We start from the raw sequence: 10,484 nt of genomic DNA on the forward strand, positions 1-10,484 counted from the left end.
TATGTCTTTTACAGAGGAGAAACAAAAGCTTAAAGAGTCTGAATAACTGGGCCAGGTTAGGTGGTTATTATTTAATGGAGTCAGGAATCAAACCCAGGAAGTTTGACTCCAGAGGACGTGGTCATACTAAGCAGGTTGTATTAGTGCTCTACTCATGGTATGAACAAAATGGGGTGAGAACATGGATAGTAAAGTAAAAAATGGCTTTGCCTGTTTAGGAAGTCACAAAGTCTTTCACAGAAATGATATCTGATCTGAGCTTTGAAAGATCAGTGGGCATTTAACAAGAAAGGCGTGAGGAAGCAACATGAGCATAGGCATCAAGTCATGTGTGGACCCAATGGGTTTGGACAACTGCAGAAAATTCAGTGTAGCTGAAGAACAGGTCCTCAGAGGGGATGTGGTGGGGCAGAATGCTAGAGAAGTACTTAAGGACTGGGTTAAGAAGGACCTTGGAAGGCAAGTTTAGTGGTTTAGGTGCAACCTGTAGTAAGCAAGCAGCTGTTTAATTGTGGGAGCAAAGTACTAAGGTTTGTTTGGGGACAGGATCAGTCTGGCAGCAATGTAGAAGATACACTGAAAGCTAGAACCCAAGAAAGGAAGTTTTGGCAAGTTCTGGTCTAGCCTGGAGATAATTGTAAAAATGGAGAGAAGGCAGATTCTAGGGCCATTTATGGTTAACTCTACCGGATTTAATAATTGACTCTATGTAGAAGGTAGGGGAGGGAAGGAAGGAAATGGAACTTTTATATTTCTAGTGTGGGAGACTGTAAGGATGGTGAGACCATTAATGAAAAACAGAATCAGGGTCAGGAGGTATGAGGGCAGGGAGAATAAGACAAAGGAATACTGAGACGATTTAATCTGACCCATTCTCTTTATGCATGAGACTCAAGAAGTATAAATGAGGAAAAAGAGTACTTCATATATGACAGACACTGTGCTAAGCTCTTTATACACGTAATTTTTTTTTAAGTCTTATAAGAACCTAGGAAAACAGGTGGTGTTATCCTCATTTTTCAGATGAGAGAAACATGGCTCCGAGTATAAGAAACTTGCTCAAGTTCATATATATATACCTGGTATGTGGCAGAGCTGGGAAATGACTGCAGGTCTGTTCAGTTCTAAACCCATGCTCCTAACTAATACAATATATGGAGTGTCTCCAGATCCTGCAGCTAGTTATAAAAGTTGTCAGGGGAAGGAGACAGTGTGTAGTGCTAAAGAGATGTTACTAGAGAAAGGCTGGCTAACCACCAGAGATCACCAGGGTGGCACTGCCTTGTTGATCTGCCACAGTGTATGACCCTGAGTTTAAAAGCTGACTCATGGGCACTTCCAAGTAAACTGGCCTTGCAAATACAGATTCACCCTCAACTGAACTCACTGAAACTGATGATCAGACCACAGTATTGACTCATTCACATTGAGAAACACACTTGGCAAGTGATCCAGATGCTGAAGTCCTCTGAACAGTGTGCTTCCTCCTAAATTCAAGCTATACGTGAAGGCAAGTTATAATCAGAAGGTTGCTTGCTGAACATAGAATAATAACAGGAAAAGCTTATTTGTAATCTTAGTATTTAAGAATACCCAAGAGCCCTTATGTTCAGCCCCACAGTAAAAGGCATGGAGAAGGACTCTGTTTTCCAACAGGCAGACCAGAGCAGACAACACGGGTTCATATACACTTGCATTATTTACTGTGGTATAACTATGCTAGGGAAGAAAAAACAAGTAAACATGCCATACCCTCATGTGCTCCCGCACAGAGGCTCAGTATATGCCATTTGTATACTACCCCTGTTATTGGCTATTTGATCTCCCTGTTTAACTTCCATTCATAACCCAGCTAAATTCAACCTCAGTCCCTTCCACTAGGTAAAGGTAGCATGACCTTGTTTTGCTCACTCACTGATTAACATTTACTTCATTTGCATACAGAAGTCTGACTACCAGAGCAGCTAGGAATGATTACATAATCCACTCTTAACTAAGACCTCTATTCCTTGATCTGATTGCAGTTATATCACTGGCTCACTTCATTTTTGTGGTCACAAGAATATTATATCATCACAGCTTCATATTCTTTATTTTGTCCATGTCTCCATTATATTTAACTAGCCAAGATGTGTTCTCCTAAATCCACTGGTAAAGTCTCTGTCTCCCAATGTAACATGCTCAGTATTTCCAAACACAGGACATAAATATTGCTGTGCCAACTCTCTAACCAAATACATTTTATATTCTAATTGCTCAAGCTTCTTTTTTGACTCTAGTATGATAGTTTCTCTCTGATCAATATTACCTACCACCTATGAACCAAACCAGACAGGAACTTGATCCAAGATACCCTTTCTCTGATGATTACTTCCAGTGTTTCCTCTGCGATTTCCTTCTGTGTCTCTGTTATTTTCATCTTCTGTTGTTGAAAAACCCTCATCCCTTTATAATTCCATTTGATGCGGTTATACCTTCATTCAAGTCAAGTCTTTCTGAGCTGGAAACTCTTTTCTCTATTTAATGTGAAATTTTATATCCATTTTTGATATATCAGGTGTTGAGCTTATGATCTAACTCTCAAAGGATAATCTTTCATCTTCACTTTCACGTTATTAGCTGTCTCCTTGTCATGCTCCACAAACTACACACAGAGAAGCCCAGTCTAGAATTCAGGCATGCTGAGTCTCAGCCTCTTAGCCAGGAAGGGTTCAGTAGAAGGAACCCTGGAATGGAAGCCAGAAGCCTATACTCTAGCTTTTTGATTGCTAAGCCTCAATGTCCTCATCTGTAAAATAGGGATATCATTACCTTTCCTTTCTATTGTAAATTGTTCAGAGAAATCTATGAGAAATAAGACATGAAAATATTTGTCAATTATAAAGTGCTCTATAAAGGTGAAATACCAAAGTATTTGTTTCAGCCTAAGTGGATTCAAAATTACTTTGTAATTCAAAGATGTATATGCATAAATGTAGAATATTCATAATCACTTTGAAATATGCACTAACTTCTTTGGTTAATCTTTCAGACCCCTTGGTCACTGGTGTTCTGGCTTACTTACGAAAAAATCAGAGAGATGAGTGGAGTCAGTCCATTTTAAGCCCTTAAAGATCCAGCCCTTAAAGATACAGTGTTCAGTATCATTGAAATATGGGCATCTACAACACACACCCCTATTATTTCTACCTCTTTAGGAAGACACCTCACTCCACAGAGACTGTGATTTATAGGGGGCAGCACTTTATTTTTCTCTGGAAACCCAAGTTCTCTTTGACTCCTCTTTTTGTTTAAAAGCAATCTGGTTGGATTACACAAGGCCACCTAATGAGACCCGGCACAGAATTTTCAAGAAGATTTGAATCCTGAGCACTTATCTTGGGCGAGAAGATTTGACCTTTGAGATGCTATTCTATGCTGAGGAGCCTACTTAGAGAAGTGCCAAAAGGGAGACAGCATCTCAGACCTGAAGTAGACAATAGGAATCTGGAAGAATACATACATACGTAGTGATTCAGAAATATATTTAAACTGTTGTCAGTATTTTCAATTGAAATTTGATAATTCCTTTTTCTGTTGTTAAAGTGCACATACTGTAAATTAAAGGGAGGTGAATGAAAATTCATGAATAAACATTTTGAATTTCCCTAGTGGTGAAGGAAATTGATGTACCTTTTCTTGCCAAGAGGACAAAAAAACATCAAGTTGAGATGATGCTTGGATTTCAAGGAGAGAAGCTTCTTTCTGTCAGTGTCCCATCTTTAGTTAGATCTGTATTATTGACTAGGACTCCACTGCACATGCTAAGGACTTCCCGACAGCCACAGACTGAGTCTTGATGAACATAGAGAAGAACATTTGCTTTGTTACGTATGCCATTGCAACCAGAGTTTGTCGCTAGCCCCTAAGAATCTCGATATATAAAAAAATGCAGCTTGTTTGAGTAAAGCTTAGGTGGGTAGGTCCTTTTCATAAAGCAACTTGTTACTATCAGCCTTTCAGGGGCATTTCAAAAGCCAGGCTGAGATGAAGTCAGCCAATTCAGACAGGCATCCTTTCTCATCTCTCCTTCCCTAACACTAAGGGCCAGAGAGAGAGAACTCAGAAATTACACTGAAGCTGTCTCTAGCCTGAATCTTACCCAGTTCTGAAAAGCTTCCTGCCTAAACAGTGATTAAGTATAAACTTAAGTATACATTTATGTCTCCAATCATTGAATCAAATACCCTTTTCTTATTTTAGAAAGGTGAGATTTTTCTTCAGATTGACCTATATGCCACTGGACATGTTCCCCCAACCTCAGACAGTGGGCATTTCTGGAGGGATGGATAGAGTTGTGTGTAGAGGCTGTAACTGTCGACATAGGAACACTCAAAAAGCTTAGACCCAAGAAACACCTTGGAGTTAACCCAACAAAGTTTGATATGGACATAGAGGATGTTGAACAAAAAAAAGTTTACAAGTGCTCTGTGGTTGCACTAATGTATAATCACTGCCATTTAAAAGGGGAAATATACTTTAAAATATATTTTAATGTGATGTACTAATATGCAGTGGCTTATTGTTTTTCTATGAAACTTTCAGAATGTGGAGTTTAGTCAAAATCTGTTGGTGGTCTACTTTTCCATTGCATCTGTCAATCTGTATGAATTGAGTTGTTAAATATATTTAAAATAATATTATGTACTTAAATTCCCAAGTGTTCTGCATTGGGACCACCTTTGGGAACTCTTTGGGTTTTCATGTTTTATAACTTTTAAAATTAAGTAAAGACTGGATCAAAATATACCAACTGGACCATGAAAAAAATATTTAGCTTTATTCTTTGAGGGCGTGGGGTGAAAACACTGTTTTAAATACTGAGACTGTTCCTTGATATCTGGATTCAACATGAAATTGGAATTTTTTAACCTGAAGTGACTCCTTGGGATCGTCTGGTTTAATCCTCTCATTTTACATGTTATGAAAGAGAAGCCCAGAGAAGTAGAGCTGCTTGTGCTCATAGGTTACTTCATAACAGAGCCTGGATAAAAATATAGATTTCCTAATTATTATTATTATAATTGGCAGTTATTATATACTAATTCAGTACATAGTCAATACCTTATGTTATCTTCACCACAACCCAGTCCAATGCTCTTGAATCTTCCAAAAAAAGATTTGTCTTTATGGCATTTTTCTGTCTTACACATTTTAAATCCGAATTGTCTTTAACACAAATTTTAGAATGGAGTCATCATGCCTTAGCTTGAACATTAAGGACTTCCACCTTCTGACCAAATCCTTTATATCTAACACATATGTCTCTTCACATTTCATATTTTTCCAGTGAAGTCATATTCATTAATGTGTCTTGGAATTTTGCTCTATCTTTACCAACTTGAAATCATCTTGATCCTCTTCAAAATAATCCACAATAAATAAAAAGGAATAAAATTTTCAGTAATTTTGTGTCCATACTAAAAAACTTAACCATTTCAATCTCACTTGCTGATTATAATACTACTGAATGTGGTATTTATCCTCACTATTGAATACCTAGCATTTAAGTTTGTTTTGCTTAGCTTCCACATTTTTCTCTTCCCAAATGATTTTTTCTCATTGAAAAAGTTATTTTTAGTTATATACAATTGTTTTTTATCTGTATAAGTGAATTAATATGTATATCTAAATAGAGGTAACATTTCTTAAATTTGCTTTTAGTAAGGAATAACGTGTCTTTATCAAGTGCTCCAAGTCCTATTTCATTATAACCCACTAATGGTAGGACCATGTCTTTTTTTATATAAATCTTTACTCTCATTAGTAGCATTTCTTTGCTGTTAGGTACTCAACAAAAATTTATTACAATTATACATAACATAAATCAATTAATTTCATCTTCATTATTTTAAGAATCTATGATAGACTAGTCTGAAATTTCTTTCCTTTTGCTAAGAAAAAAAAGGAAATAATTAAGGGAGGTGTTAAATGTAAAAAAATGCTGTTCTGTCATCTTCACCTTTTTAAGCACAACCATTTATTTACAACTGAAATAGTTTACATGTTCTTCTCGTTAATGAAAACAGATTCCCTCAGAACCTCCACTGGAAAAAAAAAACACGTGTATTTTATTTTAATACATGATGGTTAAAAAATTGAGGGGGAGGTAATCCTCTTCTCCCCAATTAAACCAGCACTCTTTAAAAATGACTATCAAACAAATATATATTATTATTAAATGCCAGGTAATGCAGAGGGCAGATTGAACATGAATTCTAAAGAACTTTATCCAATTCGGGTTCTACTTCTGACAAAGTAACATAACTTTGAGCAAAATAGTCCTTTCATTTCTCTTGATTTCCATTTCTTTATATGATGAAGCGACTGAACTCTAGAATCTTCTAGAATCTTAACTTGCATATACTTGAGGGTGAGCATTATATTGATGTCATGGGGAAAAAAACCAGGATTTTAAAAAATTTGTGGGGATTTGCTTTTTCCTGAATTTGATTAACTTCTCATATTTCAAACTTGGTTAAGGTTTATTCAGGCCTTAAAGTATAATACAAACTTTTTATATGGGTGGCCTGTCTCATGAGAAAATCCTCCCTCAGAGTAGCAGAGTCCTCTTTGTTCAGGCAACTCTGGACACGTTACCCTAAGTTCTTACTTTCAACTGCATCTTTAATGCCACATCCAGGACCCTCTCATTCTGACTCCAAGCCATTTTCCTACCCCTTGCATTTCACTGCATACCTGCACTCGACCTCCTTGCAAATGCATTGCTCCACTTTTTTCTCTGGAGATGCTCTTCACTTGGCTGCTTCTCATGTAGTGTTCCTGCTGTGCTCCCCACCTAACTCTGCTCCCATCACTACCCCCCATTCATGCTCATTTTTGGGCTAAAGCCTACTTTAATATCTAGAATTATCTCGGAAGACTTCCACATTTTCAACACCTCTGTGCTCCTACTGCTTCCCTTACTGAGGATGTGTGTCTGTATATATGGAGCAAACATGATAAAGTCATATATTGTTTTTTCTCCTACCTTCAGAATAATTACGTTGGATCAGTAACAGGTGATTTCATGAGATTCTTTACCATACTATCTGCTTAACTGCATTTTCAAAAGATCGTGTGTGTTTAAACATATGTAATTGTTACGATGCTTAAGAAATGTTCAAGAGTTAAATAGCTATTTCACAACCCCCCCCGAGAATTTAATAGTTTAGTACAAAATATTTGGTTAGTTAGTAGTTAATAATGTGACCAGTTTCTATTATTCTTCCTTTTACAGCGTGTATGGAAATTACATCACATTTTGGCTTTCATTGGTAGCATACAAATGCACACTTACCCACTCAAGTGTTTTATTATTTCTGAATTTTGAAGAATACATGATTACTTTTCTCTCCCCGTACTTTACCCCCAACAGGCTGCTGTGATTGTCAACAGCAGCAGGAACCACTGTGAAGGTTTGATTAAAGCAGATGAAGATGCTTAAAGATGTCTGTTTGCTGAAAGTATCTGGTAACAAACAGGAATATATGTGAGTAAATCTAGTGCATTATTTTGATTTTTACAATAAATGTCTTAAAATGCCTGATTGGTTGTAAAAAGTTTTGTTTTTGTCCTGGCATGGTTTTGTCCTGATGTATTTTTAAGTTAAAATGGTAATAGCAAATTTAGAGATAATTTTTAAACCTTAATCTTCACTTTTCACAATTGAAATAAAAACTGGCTTAAATTAGGTATCAGATTTGAAATCTGTATTAGCAAAACAAAAAAAAAGAATGCTTATGCCTTGTCACTATAAATTTATTAATTTAAAATAAATCCATCTCTGCTAGTGATCCAGTTCTCCTATTAGTCCAGTTCTGCTGTGACTAAAAAGGATTGACAACTGATAATTACAGTGATGGGCATAGTCACTGGCTGAGGATAGAGGAGGAAGAGAACAATGGAATGCCTTGAAACACTGGAGAGTCATTCTCTTGTTTTTTAATACCATATTCTACTTTGATTTCCACGATACTATTTCCTCCTGTTGCTTACTATTTTTCAGTCTCTATTGGCCATTTCTTTGCTGCATCGTACTTAAATTTTGGTTCTCTGAGGTTCTGTTCTTGGCCCTCTTGTCACTTTTCACTCTCTGTCTCTAGGAAGAGTCAGGCAGTTCTGTGACTTCAGCTACTACACTTAAGCTGGTAATTCCCAAACATTCACCATTGCTCAATAAATGGTAGATGTTGCCATTATCTGTGTTTCTGGCCCTTACACAGTTCTCGGGCTTTAGTCATGTTTTCTCAGTTGTCAACTATATACCTCCTCCAGGATGGCCACAGTCCTTGTGAGCTGACATTTCCCAATATTACATAAAATACTGTACAAATTTTGTACAAACTTCTGTATAGTGTACAAAAATATTTCTACAAAAAATATTGTACAAATCCTTCCTCCCTGCCTTTTAAAATCTGGTCCTGCTCCAGGATTCTCTGTTGCAATACAAACTCACTAATGCAGCCAAGAAACCTCAGGACAGCCTTGACTTCTCATTTGTTTTTGTTTTTGTTTTTTTACTTATCATCCCAAATGCTTAAATCCATTTATAAAAAAGATGACTACAGATCAATGTCTCTTAGGAACATAGATGCAAAAATTCATAAATGCTACTTCATACCCATTAGGATGGCTATTAACAACAACAACATCAACAACAGAAAATAACAAGCATTGGTGAGAAATGTGGAGAAATTGGAGCCTTTGGGCATTGCTGGTGAGAATGTAAAATGTTGTAGCTACTATATAAAAAACAGTATAGGATTCAAATGTAGGGATCCGAAGGGGTACGTGCACCCCAATGTTTATAGCAGCAATGTCCACAATAGCCAAACTGTGGAAAGAGCCAAGATGTCCATCGACAGATGAATGGATAAAGAAGATGTGGTATATATACACAATGGAATATTATGCAGCCATCAAAAGGAATGAGATCTTGCCATTTGCAATGACGTGGATAGAACTGGAGGGTGTTATGCTGAGTGAAATAAGTCAATCAGAGAAAGACATGTATCATATGACCTCACTGATATGAGGAATTCTTAACCTCAGGAAACAAACTGAGTGTTGCTGGAGTGGTGGGGGTGGGAGGGATGGGGTGGCTGGGTGATAGACATTGGGGAGGGTATGTGCTACGGTGAGCGCTGTGAATTGTGCAAGACTGTTGAATCACAGATCTGTACTTCTGAAACAAATAATGCAACATATTTTAAGAAAAAAGAAAAAGAAGAAGATAACAGGAGAGGAAGAAAAGGGGAGTAAGTCAGAGGGGGAGACGAACCATGAGAGACGATGGACTCTGAAAAACAAACTGAGGGTTCTAGAGGGGAGGAGGGTAGGGGGATGGGTTGGCCTGGTGATGGGTATTAAAGAGGACACGTTCTGCGTGGAGCACTGGGTGTTATGCACAAACAATGAATCGTGGAACACTACATCAAAAAGTAATGATGTAATGTATGGTGATTAACATAACAATAAAAAATTATTAAAAAAACAGTATAGGGTTTCTTCAAAATATTAAACATAACATTATCACATGACCCAGCTGTCCACTTCTAGGTACCTAGTCAAGGAACTGAAAGCAGGGACTTGGACAGATAGTTGTACACCAATGTCCATAGCAGCATTTTTCACATAGCCAAAAGGTGGAAACCCAAATGTCCATAGACAGATGAAAGTATGAACAGATAAACAAAATGTGTATATATATATGTATATATATATACACAATGGAATATTATTCTGCCTTAAAAAGCATTGGAATTCTGAGACATGCTACAACATGGATGAATCCTGAAAACAATATGCTGAGTGAAATAAGACAGACACAAATGGACACATACTGTATCATCCTACTTATATGAGATAACTAGAATAACCAGATTCACAGAAACAGAAAGTACAGTAGTGGTTACTATAGGCTGGAATAGAGAATGAGAAGTCAGTGTCTAATGGAAACAGAGTCGGGGATGATGGAAAAGTTCTAGAGATGGATGGTGGTAGCAGGAGCTTAATCTTCACGTGCAGTGGTCTGATTTTTTAAGTTCCCTGTCCAGCAGCAGAGCAATACAGAGCAAGTAAAGCTACCTCTCCTAGACACAGACGTGGGACATTGGAGATATCTGGGGAGATGGGAACAACAGGCTCTCAGCCTATAATGGCAAATGATATGCCGCTGTTATCCAGGAGTAAAGGCCCTGAACCATAGAAGGAGGTTGAGGGACAAGTTCAATAGAAAACAGAAGTCATTTACTCTGTCTACAACCCTGCGGTCTCTGTCAGAGTTTGGTTATACTGCTTGAGCTGATACAGAGAATTGAAATCTCCATTAGTCCGTGGGATGATCAAACAATTCCAGATGATAATAAGACCATTTTATAATGAACAACTTCCTTTCACCATAAATGACGCAGTGCCAGGTAATCTACTTATTCTCTTGTTAA

General features: G+C 37.2%; 1 protein-coding gene across 7 annotated transcripts in view; it reads left to right on the forward strand.

Annotated features, from left to right (window-relative positions):
* SLC25A27 (solute carrier family 25 member 27) overlaps nucleotides 1-9,023 on the forward strand; it is a 31,712-nt gene extending 22,689 nt beyond the window's left edge. For 2 of the 7 annotated variants that reach the window (XM_073905042.1, XM_025890732.2), the window contains one exon: nucleotides 3,032-3,650. In XM_073905042.1, the coding sequence (XP_073761143.1) occupies nucleotides 3,032-3,103 (72 nt within the window). In that variant the 3' untranslated portion in view covers nucleotides 3,104-3,650. Of the gene's footprint in view, nucleotides 1-3,031; nucleotides 3,651-7,417; nucleotides 7,877-8,669 lie in introns of those variants that run through there. The other 5 variants (XM_025890735.2, XR_012381924.1, XM_025890734.2 and 2 more) reach the window with 5 other exon arrangements.
* Nucleotides 9,024-10,484: the final 1,461 nt, after the last annotated feature.

Source organism: Callorhinus ursinus, unplaced genomic scaffold (genome assembly GCF_003265705.2).
Source record: "Callorhinus ursinus isolate GAN/ISIS: 27379988/994484 unplaced genomic scaffold, GSC_fseal_2.0 scaffold22, whole genome shotgun sequence".
NCBI classification, from domain to species: domain Eukaryota; kingdom Metazoa; phylum Chordata; class Mammalia; order Carnivora; family Otariidae; genus Callorhinus; species Callorhinus ursinus.